Source organism: Megalops cyprinoides, chromosome 20 (assembly GCF_013368585.1).
Source record: "Megalops cyprinoides isolate fMegCyp1 chromosome 20, fMegCyp1.pri, whole genome shotgun sequence".
Lineage (NCBI taxonomy): Eukaryota > Metazoa > Chordata > Actinopteri > Elopiformes > Megalopidae > Megalops > Megalops cyprinoides.
In genome coordinates this window covers 8,034,496-8,056,816 of record NC_050602.1, presented here as the reverse complement: position 1 = coordinate 8,056,816, position 22,321 = coordinate 8,034,496, and the positions used below count along the sequence as shown (strand labels likewise).

Here is a 22,321-nt window from a genome sequence, read left to right as displayed (position 1 = left end):
ATTTGTGTTTATTCCCTCCACAAAATTATATTGACAACAACAGTAAACACCTGCTCTTTGCTGCTGTCAGAATTACCTATCTTGAGTTCCAGGGCATTAAGTACAGCATATTTGCTAAAAGAGAATGCTGTAAGTTGCCTTATGTCTTATGTCGTGCGCCAGCTGCTTTCAATTTTAGCACGCCTATTTCTTATTTTGTGACATTCAGCCTCGTGCGTCTGGAAACATCTGGGGCCAATTGCAACAACCTTAGCAGGGGGTTTAAACCTCAAGTTTAGACCACTAGACCGCTGAACTCTATTAAAATGGAACGGCTGTTCTTAAACTTGAGAAGCCCTGCTAAGATTGTTGCGATTGGCCCTTGAGGATTTCCTGCTCAGCGACAGCAACGCGCTGGTGCCAGAAGCACAAGTTTGCCAGAATCACTGGTATTTCTGTACTGTGTGTATATCTGCGAATGAAGTTGCAGGAAGAATTTGGAGCAGTGTCTTTTTATGCGACTCGGCTGTCGTTTGTGGATACTCCCTATAGGGCCGACACACTTTACTGTCGCCTCATTCTAAATACATTTATTTACGCACACTTAAAGTGTAAAATTGTCGCTTTTTTCATTATTTCAGCAAGCAAATGCTCTTTATTAGCGGTTTATAAATTACCTGTCATCATTAAAACGATTTATTTCCCTTATTGTTAGTGTAATAGTTCATATGTAAGATATAACAACTCATTTTTTATTTACCCTGTCTTCTCGCTTGTAAGTAGCGTTCTTTATTTGCATATCAGCCAATGATTCTATTATGGCGGCAAATCAACTGAAGACACCAATTAAATCATATAACTCTGATCTTTTGAATGCTATGGTTAAAGTGTTCTACTCAACTGAAAATTAATTCATGCGACATGCCATCCAATAATTATTATAGGGTAAGCGCATCATGTGGTTGTTTCACCCCTATCTCCATTGCGAAAACGTACCATATATAGTAGGGTTTGAGGGCAATTCCAAACGCCCAATGTACCGGTGCGGGGGTTGATCAGACACACGGTGGCGCTTGACTGAAAATTACAATTTTCAGAAATAAAATAAAAACCATTAGTGAATCACGGAGGTCAGAATCTGTGCGCATGTATTCATCAGTAAAATAACACAGTTTTAAACTGACTTTATAGCTGGTTTAGTCATGCTCGATTTGCTGCACCTTTGGATAATTTGCATATTATCAAAAACAACACTTCCTCAATTCGCACTTGGTACACATCATGTATAGACTAGACTCTCAGCAGACGTATTTATTTTAAATTTTAATTCCGGCCGGCACAAGCCAATCAAATCGCGCTGGTGTGCATGTAATATGCAAACAAAAAAATGTCCCTCACCGCTGGGTAAGTCAGTGTCAGCTTTGTCGGAAAGATAATATGGAGCCAACCAATGAGGTCCCAAATCTCAATTCATTCCACTTAAAAACGTGGGCGCCATAATAGGAATGTGTCCACAACGTTTGGGGCGAATTTTATTTTTGCTTGTGCTTTGCCCTCGTTATTACTATCTGTATCTGTATTTATAAACACATACACAAAATAATACTACTACAACTACTACTGCTGCCACTAATAATAAACTATTAGTAGCAGCAGTAATGTAGCGGTAACAATGGTAGTGTTCAATATTTGTTAGAGACACGTTAGAGACGTTTCAGACACGTACAAAGAGAACTCATCAATGTTGTACGTCTTCAAGGGGAAACGCCAGTCTGCGATGTCTAACAAGTTGCATGCCTGTCGGCACACGCATCTCTCAGTGCTGCCCTCTACCAATGTGTACATGCACATCAGCTCGCGCATACCACACATTTCAAAGCGTCCTCGAAGACTGATTCTCTGTTTCACTGAACTGTTCCTTATTTTTGCCTGTTTTCTTTTACTTACCACATTTTAAAGGGCTGTTGCTTTGCTTTTCATGAAATAAGATTAGTTTTTAATCTATGCAGTTTACTAATCATTATAGATATGCGTAACAACGGGCGTGTATTTTTTCTTTAACACAAATAATTGGGAAAATTGTCTTTCTGTATTGATCAGCATGAAGTGAGCCAAACTGAACTACATTAAAATGTCCATTAATTAGACCTATTTATCCTTCAGGTTGTTGTGGGTTTCTGTTGTAAAGAACCAGTTGTGTCAAAAAACAGTGAAACCGTGTATTAATAGCGTGTTGTCGAGCGTTAAACCTGTGGTTTTAATCTAAAGCAATGATCTTTTTCTCAAAAATTCGTGGGAAATGGCTGATTCTTTAATATGTAAAAACATAAAACTCGATGGAATATATAAAACGCCGATTTATTTCCTCCAAATTTCAATGTGGACCCAGTATTCCAAACTAAGTATTAAATGTGTTTCGGTATCGTTTTCGTTCCTTTTTGTGTGTAAGCTTGTTGGGGTGGGGGGTGTTGGTGGAAAAAAAAAGTGGGTGGCGCTGTGCATGCTGGGCTCAGAGCTCCGAGATTGTGATGCGAGGAAGACTTTCAACATTGCACACTGCACTCACATTTGTGAATCGGTGTAGGGGTAGTCGTGGCAGGGTCTATGTGAAATTCGTGGTCGCCGTTGACTCGCAGGTCTGGATTGGTTAGGTTTACTAGAAAATATCATGCAGGGTGATAGCTTGCTACGTTGTACCTAAACCCGAACTTTAATTCGGTGGTCCTCTGAAAGCGTTTCGTTTATATGGAGAAGGCGCAGAGCGTAGCGTTTTGGCACCCCATAACTCTGTTAACTGGGAAATGGTAACATATGAACCGCATTGGAAGGAACATGGTTGAGAGGACCAGTAAATTTTTGTTGATCGTTGTCGGATCCGTCTGTTTCATGCTGATTTTGTACCAGTACGTGGCTCCGGGGGTGATGAACTTCGGGTCCCCGCACGGGTACCTAGTAGAGGACGATACGGATATCTTCCCGACTCCGGATCCTCATTACGTGAAGAAGTACTATTTTCCGATCAGGGACCTGGAGCGCACCGTGGATTTCGAAATCAAAGGGGAAGACGTGATAGTATTTCTTCATATCCAGAAAACAGGAGGCACTACTTTTGGAAGGCATTTGGTCCAAAATGTGAGACTCGAGGTGCCTTGCGATTGCAGACCTGGACAGAAAAAGTGTACCTGTTACCGCCCGAACAGGAAAGAGACCTGGCTGTTTTCACGGTTCTCCACCGGCTGGAGTTGTGGGTTGCACGCAGACTGGACCGAGCTCACCAACTGCGTACCGGGGGTCCTCAACAAGAAGGAGAACAAATTGAAAAACATGAGGTACGGAATATGCCGGGGTTCTGTTACGTTGCTCAGCTGAAATGCACTGTTTTCAAAATATTTGTCGTGCCGTTTTGTAACACACTGCTGATGTTTTAATTTGTACTGTCAGAAGCATCGAATGCGTCACTTTCAGGGAATTGAAGGTACCTATGTGCTGATCGGGCATGTTAACAAATACTGCACGACCCCTTCAACGAGACGGGGGATTGAGCATCGGTGTACGACTTGGTCCTTTATCCCAAATGCGTCTGACTCATCATCATACGATTGACCACAAAGCATGGTTATTGCTTTGTGAACTGCTGTGCATATCGAGGGTTACGAGTATTGCAAATGTCATCAGCATTTGCAACGAATCTTGAATGGCATTGCTTACTGAAGCATCCAAAGGAGGATATTATTGCAAACCTACCCCTTTTTTAAGACGTGCTCACTCTATGTAGATATCAGACACCTTTTGTTTTTTGACAAGCGCAACTTCTACAGCTAGCTGTCACACACTATGGATGCAGAAATGAATTCATTTAAACTAGTCCGTGGACAAGATATATTACCTTGCATGCAAGTTTTACTTTCCGTACGCCGACTACAGTAGGCTACTGTATGATAAGACATATTTTTCATAATTCTGTTTTACTGTATGAGTACATTGTAGATAGCGTTGCCTTTTGTTAGAGCCTTAACGGCATGTCTTAATCTGGTGAGCGATGACGGAAAATTACAGCGTTCTGTCCAGGTCACGATTGTGACGATTCTTGAAACTTGTGAAGAGGTTCAGATATCACCATAACCTGGAAATCGATAAACTATGAACTATGAATGGTTTTTACTGGTAATGGCTATGGTCGTTGTAGCTTTTCTTGCGGTTTACTAATGGCTCGCTGTTAGTGATTTTGTAGTGGCGCGGTTTGGCGTTATACTGCGTTTGGACTTTGAGATTTGTGAGGTCAAGATGTCATAACGTAAAGCTTGAATAATGATTTACTTTCATCTGTTTTTACGGATGTACGCTGGTTGTAAACGAGATCTGTAGGACTGGAGACCCAGCAGGTCTGAAGCAAGTCTATCCATTTATGCAGTCGTGGAATTTGTCTCCGTCTTTAATAAAATATTGTCATCGCCTGCATGACATGATTTCACCAGTGTTAAATTAATAAATAACCGGTGACCTGCTGCTCCAGCTCATTTGTTACTAGTTTTGGATAACACTCGAGTGTTCAACTTCGGCGATCATAAGCGAGCCGCGGATAAACTTCAATAAAGCCTTGCCCTTGAGTGTATCGCAAACAGGGCATGAATCAACAAAGCAACGCCGGCCGGTACGATGTTCGATTATGTTGATTCAATGTACCAATTGTTCCCTCACGCACACAGCACACCCCGGTGAATTTCATGTTACTAGATATAAGTTGGTTTCAGTTTTACAAAGGCAGAGCATGATACATCGTTATGCACGTACATACCAAACCGGTGTTGGTATCTGCTCTTTGCTGTCGGAAAGGAGGTGGGGATTTAACGTTCAGAGGGTGGGCGGGGAGATGGAAATAGATGCATAATGATAGCATAATTACATATCTGTTGCGCAGAAATGTCGCAGTCGTGTTTGTGTACACTATACGCACGTGCGATTTGGTTCTGCTGTCTTCGTGAAGACCCTGGGAACGGTGGTCTGGGTCTATTACATGCGGTAATCAATAAGGAGTCAGCCAAATGGCACGCCTGTTCCTTCGACCAAAAGACCTGGCCAACAATGTACTGAAGAATTCTCGTCCTGCAGTTTGGTGGTCGTTGAGTTTGTTTTTTCCCCACCAATGAATTGGTGGCATTTTACTACAAGGGATTATAGCAGTTATTTATGGCAAAGGCGGAGTGCAGCGCATCAGATCAGACATATAATGCCGAATCTCCTTTATGATGAAATGCATGAGTGCATTTCTTTCTTTTTTCCACCCCCTCTCCCCCTCAACACATTGTAATTCCTCTGATAACTAGTGATTGGTGCAATATGACGGTAACGTGTGACGTCATAGTGTCACAGCAGACACAGACGGAGCAGGAAAGTCATGATCCTGCACTTTGTCGAATACTGACAACCCTCCATAGGTCAAAGAGGTATGTGACCAGCTATGGCGCCAGAATGGTTCTGTATTGTTATTATTGGTGCTCCCTCAGTCCCTCAGCTGCTTTAAAGACTCAATGTAGATGTAGTCCACATGCAATAAATATGTTATTGTTTGGGGAGGTTGCATTTTGGAAAGTTTTGAGGTCTTGGCTGCGCTTTGCGGAGGGAAACTGAATCCGCTGAACCAGGTGATGTGATCTGTCTGGAATGTGCCGTAAGACCCGTATGGCTGTTATGACGGAACTGGAAGCGTCCCACTTAAACATGTTTGTGTCAGGGGGCAGGAGCATGTTAAAAATGCATGAAGTGGAGTTATGCCACCGGAGTAAATCGCAGACGCTGGCTGAATTGACTGTCTCGCGGTCCTTCGCCTGCTTCTGAAAACCGAACCCGCGAGCTGTGGAGAGGAACGTTCCGACGGTTGCTGTTTGCCGCCGGCGTGACTGATAAGGCCTTCGCGAGAGACTTCATCGCCCACTGTGTCGTATCAGGGAAGATGCTATATCTGCAGACGCACATTACGTTCAGACAGTGGCACGAGAGTGAGAAGCCTCAAAGTGTCAACCTCACCCAGCTTTGCTGCTGTACTGTGGGCCATTGTGTGAAAGACAAGGGGGCGTGAATCCCCCCTGACAATGGCAGGGGCTTTTTTAAAGCAGAAACTGAGCAAAGTGTGCTTGCCTTTCCAACCTGGGAATAGGCTTTAGAGAAGGCTTGCGCTTTAATCTGACTCTTTCACAGGGATTTCGGTGTATTTTAAATCTCTGAAATTGGGAGAGATGCAAAAACAGAGGGCTGTTCAGGCCTCTGTAGCTTTTCTGCGCAGCGGGGCGCTAATTGAGAGAGTGGTGCCGGTGAAGAGCTGGGTAATGTTTATCCGTAATCGAAGCTACTGTGATACTGCATTGGAAGGATTACGAAGGAGAGATTTGCTGTGGCTCATAGTCAGTCACAATTAGATCACGTTATGAATCTGGCTGGAAGGCAGGTTCTTTTATATCAGGGGGACTGTAATCGTCTCTCCAGTCTGGCTTTTTGAGCGTTTCAATCAGAGGGGTCAATTGTACATGAAGCTGAGCGCTGATATTTTTTCCTTTGTTTGTGTGTGTGTGTCCCAGAAAGACTGAGGTCATATTTAATGCCTCGTCCCAAGCTGTCCTGTACCTCTTCTCTGTATTCTGAATCCCTTCACTTTGTGAGATGCTTGTACATGATTTTTTTTATTTTGCCTTATAAGCGGTAGCAGGGAGTCAGATTTAATTCACAGCCAGACTGATCTGGGTACAGCAGGCGTGCTCCTCTGGACGTCCTGGTTCCGTGACCGGCGAGCCGACGGTTTCGTGTGTGAGATGTGAACTGCAGTCACGCAGCGTTCCACATGTGCAGTAAATTCGCAGAGAACACTCGTGTTCGTGCCAAGTCGATTTCCCCTCCGTCTGTTTGACATGGTCTGAGCACAGGCATGTGAACACGGCCCCTTTTCCCACGTTCAACACATGCCACTGCGTAAAGCGCAGTCACTGGCGGTCATCATTGACGGCATGGATATATCGGCGTGTGGAGTTTTGCCGGCTGCCCACGCAGGCGCCGTGACAGAGGCCGCTGTCCCTCATCTCCCCTCCCCGTCTTCAGATCCCTCTCGGAGACTCGAGAGGAGGGTCACCGGCGGTGATTCAGCAACAGCGTTTCATTTTAATCATGAACGCCCGACCGTAACCGAAATCGCCCACGCTCACCTCCTCGTCCCCGCTGAATCCGCCGCGCATGAAAAAGATTGCTCTGTCTCCCCGGCTCCTCACGGCCTCCCGAATCGGTTTCACGAGTCCACATCCTCCAGATCGTTTACACACTCCTCTGGTCACCATATTCATCTGAAAAGCACCCGTCCTTTAGCCTGTAACTGATAGCTGTGAAAAGCCTGTTTGAAGTGTGTTCTCAGAAAAAATGAAAACGTCTTTGTCTTCAAATATAGGGGGAGTTGGGGAGCGTGGGTAGGGGAGAGCAGGGGTGGGGGGGGGGGGGGGGGGGGTGCTCCGCCAGTCAATTCCAGATGAAATTATCCCCGGAACAGCTGTTTGCTGTCCATCGAACGCAGGGCACAATATGAGGAGTATTCCTCAGTAATCCCCCTGTAACTCCGGGGGCATCTGCAGTGTGGTTAAAGCAGGGCCCACTTGTTCCACCGTTCCAGCGCTGTCACGCAATGCTGCTCCCGGCCCATTAACCTCAGCGCGTGGGCTGGCGTTATCTACCTAGCGATAATGGAGGGAATCGCGCTCATTATGTAGATTAGGGGATAATAATTCACCGCGATCGCAGGGGTGATGTCCTCAGGAATGCGCGGGCAGCGTTATTCCCTCCCCCGCCTCCCATGCGGGGCTCGGCGGAGGTTAGCGCCGCGCGGCGAGATAGCGCTCCGCCACTCGGTGTTGAATTACGACTTGAGGTTTTCCTGCTTGGTGGGAAAGCTGCGGTAAGTCATTTGGGGACAGAGACCTCCAGTATAAACACAAAAAGGCCTGTGTTTGACACACTAATGTGATGGGACTGGAAGTGAGTTCAGATTCTGCTGCTTAGAAGGGTCAGAGAAGGTCGGCTTCGCCTCCTGCCACCCCTCAAAACTCGGCATCATGGGATTTGGATTTTCTCCTCAAAGCACCAAATTTCATGCATGGACTCGGGAAAAGAGAGTGCCTTTAAAGAAACAGCCCAGCTCTGTGGTGGTAGCGGTCTATTTAATCCTCCCTACAGGGAAGGCAGCGAGTGCCGGAAGCCTCCACCTCAAGGCCAGGGTGTTTGTCTTTCTATGCTTTCGATGCTCACTTTAGCCAATCCCATTGATATAGGCTGCAGAGATGTCAGGCAATGTGAATCTCAAGTGTCCCCAGGTCAGCTCCCTGGTAACAGCGACAGTAACGGTAAGCAAGTGTGCTTCTGCTCCAAGGAGAGTTTCACCACCCAGAGCAAAAATGCACCTTTTACTTCTGTCATTGTATGTGTAGCAGGGTTTGGAAAGGGGAAGTCTTTGAGCTTGCAGGCTGGAACAGTGGTCAGGGCAATAGATTTGTAGCCAGTTGGTGGGGGGTTTGATACCCCGGTTGGGGCCTGCCTTTGAGTTGCTTTATAAATGGATAAAATGCTGTAAGTTATCATATCAAAGGCAACTGCCAAGCAAGCAGCGATGGTGGTGCTTGTTTAAAGGTTTGTTTACAGGTATCTGTGAAACCCTAACAATACCTGAAGACAGATTCCCCGTCTCTAGTTCTCTCTAATGAAAGGTCATTTTCCCAGAAGGCACTTGGGGGTATCAGACCTGAGGCTGCTGTGGAAGAGAGCCTGGTGAAGTGAATTGTTCCCTAATGTAGACGTCTGTTGGTTTAGCCTGCTCTGACAGTGAAATTCCTTCGTTATATCACGTTACTGGCATCGTGCATGACAAAGTCACCTTGTTTGTCACTGCGTGACTTACATCTCATTCTGAATTTAACATGAGGGTGTTTTTTTGGAAATGAGGAACGGTGGTTCCCCTCTGTGTCACGCTAAGAGACGGAATTCTGCAGCGTTTTAAAAAGCCCCGCAGAGGTTCCGTGCTCGGTTTCAGCACTGCCTCCTCTCCAAAAAAAAAAAAAGGGAATCGGCTGTGTTCTTGAAAACGGAGCGGAGACGGTGTTCCCCCGAGGAGTGGAAACAACGAGCGATCCCGCGATCGATTCGGTAAACACTGCAAGCTGTCTCCAATCCCACGGCAGCCGGGAGGGTTGGATCTCCTGCGAGCTGGGCCGATTTCAACCTCTATATAGCAGCCTGAGGAAGAAAACCAACACACTGACAAAGACACAGACGAGCAAACAAGGGAACTGCTTATGTCCCACGCTTGTTGTTTTTATTTTTCCGAGAATCTCCCAGGTTGTTGTTTTTGTAAGTTTTTTATAAGACTGGCTTTGGAGTCAGTAGGGCCAATAGATGGTACTCACCATGGACAGAATTAACACTGACACCTTGTGAAAGGGATATATGGACTTCATCCTAAATTGTTCAGGCACCTTGGTGATGACTTGCTATCCAAAGTTACCTGCAATGTCTGTGCTGACAGTTGAATGGCAGTTATGCCTTTATAACCTCTATACTTGGATCCTTTCTATGATCTATTATTCTGGGATTTCTTGTTCTCAGTCAAGGTTTCTCATCCCCAGAATGCACTGGAGTATTGGAAGCAATGAGCCAAGCATTGACCTGGTCTCTTACGCTAATGAATTAGCTGATGAGATAAATACTTCATTTGGAGTCACTTGCAGTCAATAAGCAAGAGGAGGTAGAGAAAGACTACAAAAAAGCATCTGTATGCTGTGTAAACAGGCTATGAATGACGTCCATTTCCCTTGCTATGAGGGTATTGAGATGCTGGGATAGGGACAGTTGCACCGTGGGAAACTCCCACAGTACATCTGCAATGCGTTGGAACAGTCACTCTGGAGAGTATGGCACAGGGAGCGTGGGGTTTATACCAGATACAGAGTAGCACTCTTGCAGAGTTTCCTAGGACAGTTCACTACAGAGCTGTGTGCTCCCATTACCCCCATTACTCAATGCAGTAAGATGCACTATGAAAATTTATAGGTATACATAACGGTCATCCACATCTTTATGTCTATGCACGACATTATGCGTTATGCCTTGTGTCCAGTGTCTGGTCAGATTTTGTTTTGTCTCCAGCATACTGGCCTGATCAAGCATGAACACCAAGGCCTTCTACTGCATTGAAAGATGGTCTCTCTCTCTCTCTCTCTCTAGCTCTCTCTCTGTCTGTCTCCCTCCCTCTTTCCCTCTTCCGCCGGTGTCAGTCTCTAATCAAACAGCCGAGGCAATTTTCCACACTGTAGCTTTATGGATATGGGTTGCAGTGCATCCCATGCGTGACTAGAACATTAGAGGAAATGTATTTTCATGGAAGATTTGCCGCAATTTCCAAAATGGGCGGTTCGCCTAATGGGCAACTGCCTTGCACATAATGACTGACTACGCATGTGAACGAAGGGGGGGGGGGGGGGGGGGTTGATCAGGAAGGGGTGGTGGTCAGGGCCGCGTTAACCTATTGGGCAACATGGGCTGGAGCCCAGGGCCCCAGCCACGAATGGGGTTTTATGGTGTTTTGATTATATACTGAACATGGTTCAGTTTTCCACCTGTACAGTAGCCTACATTGTCTTGTGGCAACAATTAATCGTCAGTGTCAGTGAGAGTGGTGTTTATAGGCACGTCACTTCACAGCGATGTCTCATGAGGCTATTAGAAAATATGACAAAAGATTCTTTGGCACTTGCATTGATTCAGACGTGCCAATTTTCACTTATGCATGGTGAATGTGATTCATTTACTTCGTCTTCAGTCTGTTGTAGGTATGTGGGGTAGCCACAGTAACTTGCAATTGTCAAGTATTATTCTAACAAAACATCATTATTTACCAAGCCTTTTACAACAGTTCAATTTGATGACCTTTTTGGTACATGCATCTGCATCAAGTCAACCGTAAGTAGCCTACGTATGTCTTCATCTGCTGCAAGACGAAAGGGACTCACGAAATTTAACCCTTTCACGCGTATGGCCACACTGGTGTGATTAGCCGTTTAGCGTGTATGCTAAAACTGGTGCAATTAGAAAACTAGATTGGAAAAATTCTAGCTAATTTTAGCTTTGAGGAAATGGCTACTTAACATAAAAATATAGCAAATGCTAACTGAAAACTATGAGACGCTTAATAACGCTAATGAAAACATAACACGAGCGCTACATAGCATAAAAATAAGTTAAGTGCGAAAGGGTTAAAGATTCAGTCTGCGATTCTGACAGCCTGAATCGTGACAACACGTGGTAAACACGTTTATGAAGCGTTTTTTAACACGTCGGTATTCTGTCTAAAAATCACATCGCAGACTGTTCATGGGGGTTCAAATTTAATTAGCGCGGCTGTCAGGCAGTGAGCATTACTCTTCACTCAGTGAGGCCGTGCAGATCCGCCGAGCGCCGCTGCCCGGACGCTCCGGAGGGCATGGGTTTATGGGCACTGCTGCATACGCCGGGAGAGCTGAACTGCCGCCCGTCTGAAATTAGCCATAAAAATGGAAAAAAGCCTCAAATGGCGAAAAAAAACCTGAGAGAGACGGCTCTTAATTGATGTAAATTATTGAAGAGGCCCGCGCTACGGCCGCCGGTGGGCAGGGGAAGGCCAGCCGCCCCCATTAGAGGTCTCACTCCTCCGAGTTTAATTTGCCGCCTCTCTGATCTGCACTCCTCCGGCTCCGGGGCGCAGCGGTGGGGCCTCGTGGCTGCTCGAGCAGGCACCCGAAGGCCACCGCCGCCTAGCAAGGGGAAAACTCTCTCCTCAGTTTGGAGCTCCGCACGCGTGTGTGTGTGTGTGTGTGTGTGTGTGTGTGTGTGTGATATTCACTACCAAAAATCTTAAATACAGAGCTTTGACTATTTAGCATAATTGCTGCATTAGATAATTATTATATTTTCGTTTTGTTTGCATAATGCATTTCAAGTATCAAGAATATATAGCATATTTTCATATTCTTAGATTGACACTAGAATTTTTTTGCAGATCCTTCTACTCAAGCCAGTGTGTGACAGGCTTCACCACATTTTTTTCTAGCCCTGACATCCTGCAGTCACGCTGGAGTTGTTTGGTAATAGGGTCCGCACGTTTGAATGGGTAGGGGTGGTGGAGGTGATGGGGGAAGGGTTGCTGGCTGAGGCGGGGGGGTTGGTGGTGGTCAGGAAGGCTCCTGGGCTTAGTGACGTTTTTGGAAAAGTCCTACCACAAACTGTCGCACCTCTGAGTTGGCTTTGTTGGTCCCGTCCGACGGGCACAGATTAAAGGCCTCCGGAGGCGCTGAAGCTGGTGCCACGGCAGGTCCCTCTCCCGCCCACGCAGACACCCGCGTTTGGAGTCTGAATCGAAAGACAGGGCTGAAATTCCACACCCGCTCTCTTTCCCACACTCGTCTCCCATTAGAAACAATACTCACATTTATGGCAGTAATTGGATATTTGGAGAAAGGCGACAGTCTGTACTTGTCAAACAGTTAAAACGTTGTGGGGTCACGGCGGAGGGGAATTTGTTTGCCTCGCGTTTTTTTTTAAACATGAAAACGGAGCCTGACCTTCTCATAATGTTTGTCTCTGGTCGGAAAGGGAGGCATTGTGCTTCCCTGAGGGACCTTCGTGTCTCTCAACGTCAGTACGGCTTGAGTAATTGTGAGATAACTCACAGCCGACTGTCTGCTGTGTTTTAAATAAAGAGTGACTTTATTGACGGTCCCTTGTGAAGAGGCACTGTCGTTTCTGTTGACTGGAGAGCATATTCCCACAGCTCACCACCTAATGCTCTGACAGCAGAGCTACAGCTGAAATGCTGAGAGTAAGAAGGTGTGCCTCAGCCAGAGACCCTGCTTTCCTATGCTTCTCTTTAGTTTTTGATAGATATGCAACGTGAGCGTAAAGCACAAATGAAGCAGTGGTCAGGTTTAATCCATGCATAGTCCATTATAAGGATGGTGACGTGCATTTTTTGGTTGTTATTACAGGATGGACTCTCTGTAATAACAACTAGGAGGAAGCCTCTTTAAGACTCACTCCAGTCATAATACATTATATTACATTATTGTCATTTAGCAGACACTCTTTTCCAGAGAGACTTACATAGGTTACAGATTTATCCGTTTATACAGCTGGATATTTACTGAGGCAATTGTGGGTTAAGTACCTTGCCCAAGGGTACAGCAGTAGTGCCCCAGAGGGGAATCAAACCAGCAACCTTTCAATTATGAACCCTGCTCCTTAGCGCTATGCTACATTGCTGCCTGCCAGTCAAAACCGTTTTTGGTCTCACATATTATTGAGGTAGCAGGGACTGACTGAAGTATGGGCTCTGTTTTCTACCATTAGACACAGGGAGTCTGAGGAGAAGCAGTAAATGTCCAGTCGCCTAACTATGGCTAAACTGGAAGGGTAAAAATTCTTGTCTGGATGTGTGCTGGGTATGTCCACAACATGCCTGCATCAGTAAATATGTTGCTAAATTCACAGACAACATGTAAAATGCAGGCTGTGTAAATTGCCCTGCATAAAGGGTATCTGATAAGCGGAACAATGATTGATAATAATAATATTGACTTAGGTGGTGTGTTTAAAAGCACTGTAATGCAAATTACGTTATAAAAGGAAGTTGTTCACACGCTCAGAGTTTTGGAATGTTTCCGTCTTTCAGGTTATTGGTTAAGCGCTGTCTGGGCGGGGAAGGCCTTGCCTTTGTCTAGTGGCTGGACTGGGCTGTTATGAGGTAGTTAGTAGCGTTGTTGAACCCTACTGAAATTAGCCTTGGGTGTTGATCTTTGCCCCAGGGGGTGTGCTGAGAAGATGGGGCTATCGTAATTAGAAATGTGCTCCCCACACACCCCCCCCTCCTCGCAAATACCTACGCTGATGGCTTTCATTACAATGACAATAGGACTGCTAAATACAGCTGCATTTGCCTTTGTTTCACAGGTAACTGCAATCTCTCGCATGCACACACACACACAGACACACACACACACACACACACACACACACACACACACACACACACACACACACACACACACACACACACACACACACACACACACACACACACACACACACACACACACACACACAGGAAGGCAAGCTGAAGGTGTGGGACAGAAGTGTGGTGTAGTGGTAAGGAGCAGGACTTGTAACCCAAAGGTTGCTAGTTTGATTCCTGGCTGGGGCACTGCTGTTGTACCCTTGAGCAAGGTACTTAACCCACAGTTTCCTCAGTAAATATCCTGCTGTATAAATGGATAAAATTGTACCCTACTGTATGTAAGCTGCCCTGGATGAGAGCATTCGCTAAATGACAACAATGTCATGTGATGTAATGTGTGCTAATGGTAACAGATTAAACGCCTCAGATCAAATGGCTTTGATTGTAGGACAGCTGCCCTTCAGAGCAGACTGGTCACAGAGCACAGTGCATTATGGGAATTGGGATGGTAAAAACATGAGGCTCCGGTGTTGTGTCAGAGATCAGATTGTGTGCCAGTATGTAACAGAACGCACAGCCAGAATGATAAAACAGGATCAGAGAGTGACGTAACAAAGAGAATGGCTGTGCACCACACTGAAACGGGAGCAGCCGAGGAATACTAATGCTGAACAGCCTCATCTGATTTTAATTCTGCGTTTCAGGCTGGAGAGTTAAATAGGCCTCTATTCACGCATGTGTGGGTGTGTGTGTGTATACATATAGGCATCTCCCTCTATTCCCTTCCTCTCACTCATCCCTTCTCTCATGCTTCTGTGTCCCTTCTCTCCCTGCAGCCACCTTTAGTGTCTGAAAATGGGGCGGCAGTGTAGCATAGTGGTTAAGGAGCAGGACTCGTAACCGAAAGGTTTCCGGTTTGATTCCCCACTGGGGCACTGCTGCTGTGCCCTTGGGCAAGGCACTTAACCCACAATTGCCTCAGTAAATATCCAGCTACGTTGTAAAAAACTGTAACTGATGCAAGGCACTCTGGATAAGAGCATCTGCTAAATGCCAGTAATGTAATGTAATGAAAACGTTGAACTCAAAAACTGCCCTTTATAAGCATGACTCCGTAATAACACAGTGTCGCCAAAGATGGGATTATAGATATGCAGAATAGGTGCGTGCAATGGTAACAACAACAGCAGAAGCGACAATATCAGAGGAGCTAATCATAACAGCAATCATAAGACCAAGAAGAAAGACTTAAGATACATGTAAGGAAAATGAAATGTCTCTAAATAATAATGATGAAAAAACAGACAATATAACTACAAAAGAATAGAAAAGAAAGACAAGAAATAGAAAGGGGTGAAAAGAACAACAGAAAAGAAAGGACTGGCCCATGATGGGACAGAGTTGGTTGTGTTACCTCTGGATTCTCCATTGTTCCTAAAGCTGTGGCAGGCAGACATCTTACTGTCTCTCTCTCTCTCTCTCAATGGCTTTTTAATAAACAATGACCCAGCTACAGTTCATCTCAGCGAGAGGGTTTACAGGAGTGAATGAAATAATGGGGTCACAGTGGAACATCTAATCTGGTGTAAGTGCTGCTCTACCTGGAGATAAAGGCTTGTGGTCGGGCATGTTTTAAACACACGCAGTGTACGTTCCAAATGTATACATCTCTCTCTCTCTCTCTCTCTCTCTCTCTCTCTCTCTCTGGCTGTCAGTTTAAGTGAAGGAAACCTATTATTGTTCTCATTAGCTTTTGCTCATTAGCTATTGGTTCTCTCTCCATGTCTCACAAACGTACTGTAAGGGTGACTTCATCGTGTCACCCTTCCATCCCTACCCCCCCCATATGCAATACAACAATGAGGGCCGATCTCACTGGCCCAAACTGTACCCTCAACCCCGCCAGTGTGAAACAGGTGGAGAGTTTTTTTTTTCTTTTTTGTCTGTGTACACAGTGTTGATTTCAGCACTCTCAAAATGAGAGAAATGGCGGACTAGATACAGAAAAGCAGCATGTTACAGTACAGCTCCGCCTTTTTGTGTGGATTCATGGCATTGCGTCCCAGAGTGCGTGCAGACAGAGGGGGAGCCAGCGTTTTTGCGACTTTGCAAAGGTGAGCTGAAGTTTCCCCGTCTCCTCGTCGCCCTCCACTCGGTGCGCTCCATCGACGTGCGGAGTGAGACCGCTTCCAGTCGCGCCGAATTGATTTCTGGGCGCACGGGACGAATTGCCGTGCAGTGTGTGTGACTAGCATTTTTGTAAAGTGTAATTAAGGACTGCTCCGCTCGCTCTGCAAATTGGATTACAGCTGAGGATTAATTAACAGCGGCCCACGCCTAAACGGCGGTTTTTTTCCGCGTTTTGCGCAGGTGTTGCCTGAGCACCTGACCCCCCCCCGTGGCAGCCGCAGTTGCCGGTTCCCTTGAATTCTCTTGATCGATGGCATTCTGCCTGGGAGATCACAGCAATCTGCAGCTTCCAGGTCTGCACTGGGGCTGCGGCATCCAGTCACCCGTGAGTCACAGAGAGAGGAAAACGAGAGAGGATGGATTCAGGCACCTCCTGCTGTGCCGTGCAAGGGGGGGAAGAGGGAATCATGGGATACCAGCCATAGAGATTGTAATCGGAAAGTAACTACAAGGTTGCGGGCTCAAATTCTGGCTGTAGCAGTGCCGCTATGCCCTTTGGCTAAGCACTCTGAGTGGCTTCGGCAAATGTCCAGCTGCACAATAGGATGCCATAAAAATATAAGGAGTGAAAATCATTCTGGATAAGTGGGTGTGAAGCAAATGAATAATGTATTCCAGTTTTCGTTGAGGTCATATATTCAGGCAAAGTTTTTGGCAAGGCATTAATTGATTATTTGGTGTGGTATTTGAATTCTCGTTAACGAAAGAAAAACTTCTGAAAAATCCAGAATCATATTCTTTATCATTAATATTCAAGAAGGAAAGCCTAAAAACCCTGCATAAAATGAGAATTCATTAATCTTATTAATATTCCTGCCTGACAGGGTGAGTGAATATGGATCTCTTTGCAGCCAGTCATTGCTTACAAGGAAAGAACTCGAGTTTGGGGGGGCAGGAATGTAGGGTCTGATAATTCAAACCTTCGATCTTGGGAGGCTGTTTAATAGGATATTTGAAAATCCAGTTATTAGAGATAGAAATCCCTACTTGCCATGCACTGCAAATCAAACCCTGTGGTGCTATCACTGATGAGAGGCTGTCCGTGGCTTGGCAGAATTTTCTGTCGTGCTTCACACCAGCACAGCATTCTGGACTCGAAAGTGAACTGGAGAGGGCAGGAGTGGGTGGAAGGCCCCAAAAATCCCAACGACGAGGCCTCCCACTTGCTGTAGACGAAGCTGCCGCGTGCTCTTCTCCGCTGTGCCTGGCGTACATCTATTTCAGGGAGGAAACGCGGCCAAGTGAGCTAGTCTCTGGAACCCTGATCGTTGGAGGCCATTAATCGAGTTTTATTAGGCTAATGGCTCAGCAAGCCCAACTCACATGGGAGCAGTTTCCTCTTCGCCGGCCGAGCTCCTCTCGCGTTCGTGCGGCAAGCGTGTTCTCTCTCTCTCTCTCTCTCTCTTCCTCTCTCTCTCTCTGTCTGTCTCTCCCTGTGTCATTCACTGCATTGACTTTAAGTCAGGAATTTCGCTTGTTGAGAATAACAAGCCGTATAGATTTTCGGAATCCGCTCACTCCCTCCCCTCTGTCACGGAGTAGCCGTTGTTTCCACCGCACTCGTTAGAACCCGGGAGCATGAGAGAGAGAGAGAGTAACGAGGAGAACGGCCCAATTGGTCCGCGGTCGGTCATCAGTCTCACACGCTCCAGAGTGAGTCACTGCTCCCCAAAAACTGCTGCTCACATATTATCTTTTAAACGAGTTCTAAGCTTTAAGCTTCGTGGAGGTATTCGGATTTCACTGAGCAAGCACTGTTAGCGATTAACGAGAACCAGAATGGAGCTCCTTTAAACATTATGAACGTTCTGAAGGCGTTTTGGCTCGGGGGCAGCCGGGAGGTCAGGAGTGAAGGTTATTGGTGGTACGGCCGCGCTGTCACCGGCTTCGGCACGTCGCCGGTCCCGCGCACCGTTATCTGCCCGAGCGGGAGAGAGCCTGTCTGTGATTTATGACCTCTGCAGAGAGGGAGAGGGGGAGAGGATATTCCTCTACTTTTTTGCAGGAGTGTGATAGAGAGAGGAGACTACTGAGGGAGAGTTGGAGGGGATGCATGTGAGGGAAAGGGGTGTGTTGGTACTAGGAGAGGGAGGGGGGGTACTACGAGAGGTGAAATACGAGAGGGGGGACTGGAAGAGTGGGAAAGCGGGTAACAGTTCATAGAAAAGGCATCCTTTTCTCTAAATCCTCTTTTCCTGCTTGTCTTCCACTACAGATGGCAATGTCTCTGTTCATTTCTTTGTGCAGCAGTTGTGAGTGTTTCCCTTGAGACTGTCGGCACTGTGTGAAGGGAAAAAAAGCCACTAGGAAGTACCCAGCATGCTTTCTTTTCTTGTACCCCCCCGACAGCTCTCCTCTAATGCTGTGTCTTTAGAGCCGAGCAGCCGGCATCCGCGGGAGAGCTGACCGCTCATCCTGTGAAGCACCCTGAAAAGATCGCATTTACTTCAGCACCGCTGGAGGGGGTCTGCCATATTCAGAAAATGGGTGCTTTTTAGGTTCTGTGTGTGCGTGTGCTTATGTGTGTGAGTGTGTGTAGAAGGGCCTTTTTCATATTCTGCAGAGGACCCAAAAACTCCTCACAACAATGCTCTGGCCCAAACCACCAATCACCGGAGTGTGGCAGGCATTGTCCGCCGGCGAGCAGAAGTGACTGCGGCATGCTGGGAGCCATCCCAAATAAAAGGAGGCAGAGAGAGACGGAGAGGGAGAGGGAAGCAGGGGTGAGAGGCGCGGGGGAACGGAGAGGAAACGAGATGGCGACAGAGTGGGAAGAAGAAGCATTTTGAATGTGCTCGCCATTTGAGACAGCAATGGGGTGCAGGATCTTGACCACCTCCTGCCTCTGTGTGAGCCCAGCAGCACTGTGCTGTGTTGAGATTCAGGTGGGAGTGCCTGAATTTACATGTTGCCCATTGGTTTGAGTCTGTTTGTGTCCGCACTTGTTGTTTTTTACACTGCTCTTATTGTGGTGGTCATAGGGATTGTGATGGAGAGTATTGCAGCTACAGTGCAAAGTGCCCCATTTAAAAGCCGGCCACAAAGACCACACGCGTATAAACGTGGTCACATGACCAAGTATCGTCCAATCATGATGGCCTAACACGAGGAGTAACCTGGTTAGAGTGAAAAGGAGCCCAAGGCGTGTGTAGGTGGTAAATGTTGTGGGGGCTGATGGGCCATCATCATTTCCCACAATGTCTCACTTGCAGCGCCACTGTCTAGACCAGAAGCTCAGCTGAGGGAATGCTTATACTATAATGATTCAGTAACTTATTTCAAATGTTAATGGATTGCATCCATGTTGTAATGGGTTAATGGCACTGCCCAAAAGTACTAGAATCCAAAACTGAAAACGATGTGGTAGATGGACATTGTGATCGAGGAAGAGTCGCAGATTGTGATAGATGTGTGTATTTATTAGACTTGGAGTTACTCTTGAATGTAATGGCATCGCGGTGAGAGGCCACATGCTTCAGGGCACTTCCCCACTGACACTTAACCAGAGCTCGCCGCTGCGGGAATCTGAAATCGGCTCTCTAGCCATGTCGGCTTTTGGGTGGAAGTCTACAGATTAATTGGAGCAAGATGTGCGGTCGGCCAGCGGGACGTGAAGAGAGGTGTCGGCCGGCCGGTTCTCCGGTACTGCGGATCGGCGCCGATGTGCCGATCAAAGGCTGGGCCTTTAACTGCCCCGGCGGGGTCAGAATCCAGTCTGGACCTTCTGTTTATAAGGCTGGTTTCTGGGACGCGGGTGACGCAGGCTCTCAAATGTTCCAGACGCACGGTATTGTTGCATTGAGTTATGTCCGCTTACACACAGCAGGGCACCACACCTCTGTCCTCCAGGGTGCCTCACCAGCTGTATTTCATTCATTTTCTTTGATTAAACAACCTCCACTCCCCAGCTCAAATGGAACGCTGTACACTGTGTTCCTTTATTTCACTCATTTATATTGCCAGCCTGGGTAGAGAAAGGTAACCTGGTAAAGAAGCATAAAAAAACAGACCGTTTCCAATTCCTGTTTGAATCCATCATGTGGATGGATTCATGTGCAAAATGTGTGTTCAAACAGACTGACTGACGTACTGGCAACCTAACAAACAAACACAGTGTAATAAAGTTAGTAATGGGACAGCGCGGCCAAACTTAAGGTCATTTGCACGATATTGCTCCTCTCTTTCAAGCTGCTGGTGGGAGCGGAGCTGTGGGATTGCGTTGCAGACGCTGGTCAAGTGTTAGCTTGCGGATGAGGCAGCCCCAGGTGCGAGCACAGCTGCAGGAAGCTGGGTGGTGAGACCGAGGCTGGGGTGGCAGTCGCCAAAGACATGGACGTGACTCGCTGATAGGCAATCAACGAAAATGTATACTTCTGTGAGCAGTGTGTGGGTGGATGTTTTGATAAACGACAAGGCACCGCTATCAATAGATCACCATGTCTTATGAGTCTAGTAGTTTCTTCTTTATTTTGGAGAACTGTTTGATTTGAACGTTGATTTATGAGCTCGCTATATCCTCCTGTAGGTTTGTGTGATCATTTTGTGTCTGTAGGCCTGTTCATTTAAAAGGTTATAATACAGCGCTGCTTTTATCGGGTTGTCGCTTGAACGGGCTTACAGCTTAAGGGCTAACAGCTTTCGAGCTGAACATGTTGTGTAAACAGTCAGATCAGATGGCTACCTGCGGCAAAAGCTTCTCTACGATCAAGCGACCGATGGCGGCCCCTGTCACACGGGCGGCGTCCCAGTCCCATGGCTGGGGTACATTGGAGATGGAGACCTGTTGTGCCACGGAGGAGAGGCAGTGTTCTACCCTTCCGAAGCATTCCCGAAAGCTGGCTCACAGAGAGAGGCCGCATTGACAGTGTTTCCCTCAGACATCATACCAATAGGCGGCAGGGTTCATTTACAGTTACATTTACATGTATTCATTTGGCAGATGCTTTAATCCAAGGCAACTTACAGGTGAGGGAGAGTACAACACAAGCACAAGCTCCATAAGGAGTCAACAAGATTAGAAGCGCTGCTTGAGCAGGTTTCAGTGGTTGGCCAGACGAGGTACAAGCTAGCTGGTAGAGATAACAAGTGCGCCCAATACATACTGAGACAGAATGGGCCGGTTCTGGAGTGACTACATCTTTATCACAGAGAAAGCCCTCAACCGCGTTTCCCTCAGACGTCGTACCGTAAGGTGGCAGGGTTCACGGCGCACCTCCGATGGTAAGATGATTGGCGGTGAGGTGTGAAAGCATGGGGGCGGGGTGTCGGGTGCTGTCTGGAGCCGTGCGAAACAGCCTCTGCCGAGATCTGCGATCGGCTCAGCGGGTTTCAAGGTCGAGCCGGACGTCCCAGAGACGCCAACCGCAGGTGTCCTCTCTGTCCGGGGCGGGGAGAGCCAGTGATTGGCCGCGGTGAGGGGGGCGAGGGAGTATTTTGGAGCTTTCTCTTTGGCACTGGAACCATGTTATTTCTCTTCTATTTTTTTCCCCCTCTTGTTGATTATTTGATGTCAAAATATAAAAGATCTTGTCAGTCTGCCGGTCAAGGGTTCAACCCCTGCAATTTATTTGTGTCTGTGTGTGTGTATTTGTGTGTGTGTGTCTGTGTGTGCCTTTCTTTCTCTTTTCTCTGTGTTTTAAATTTTGGAGCCCTGCGGTGCAGACGGCATTTTCAACAGTTATTGTAGGCCAAACGGGAGGCACATCCTGTTTGGGTATGCCGTTTGGGGGGGATGGGGGGCCTGCTCGTTTTCCCAAAGGCTGAGAGGGATCAGGGGGCGAGGCGGGAAGGGGAGGCATGTGAACCGGGCGCTGCGTTTGACAAGCGTGTTAATTGAATTGTGGGAAAATGCTAATTCTGGGCTGTTGCTCTGAATACCGGAGGGAGCCAGCTCCGTTTTACTGTATTGCTGCGCGTCTCTCCCCCCCATATGAGAGATGCATAGTGATGCATTTTGGCACACACACACACACTGGCAGAGACAAAGTCACACACTTAAATTTCATTTTCATTTTCAGTCAGGAAAAAGTGAGTACCGTGTTTCTGCCCCAAATACTTTTTAACATTTAATTTAGGGAAATGATCAGACTTGTTCATTAGCTTCTTTGAGAGAAATGTGGCCTCCACCCTAATGGTTGATTTTTTTTT

General features: G+C 46.7%; 1 protein-coding gene across 1 annotated transcript in view; it reads left to right on the top strand.

Annotated features, from left to right (window-relative positions):
• The first annotated feature begins 2,503 nt into the window (after positions 1–2,503).
• hs6st1a (heparan sulfate 6-O-sulfotransferase 1a) overlaps positions 2,504–22,321 on the top strand; it is a 101,628-nt gene continuing 81,810 nt past the window's right edge. The window contains exon 1 of the mRNA XM_036554865.1: positions 2,504–3,308. Coding sequence (XP_036410758.1) covers positions 2,791–3,308 — 518 coding nt within the window. The 5' untranslated portion in view covers positions 2,504–2,790. The remainder of the gene's footprint in view (positions 3,309–22,321) is intronic.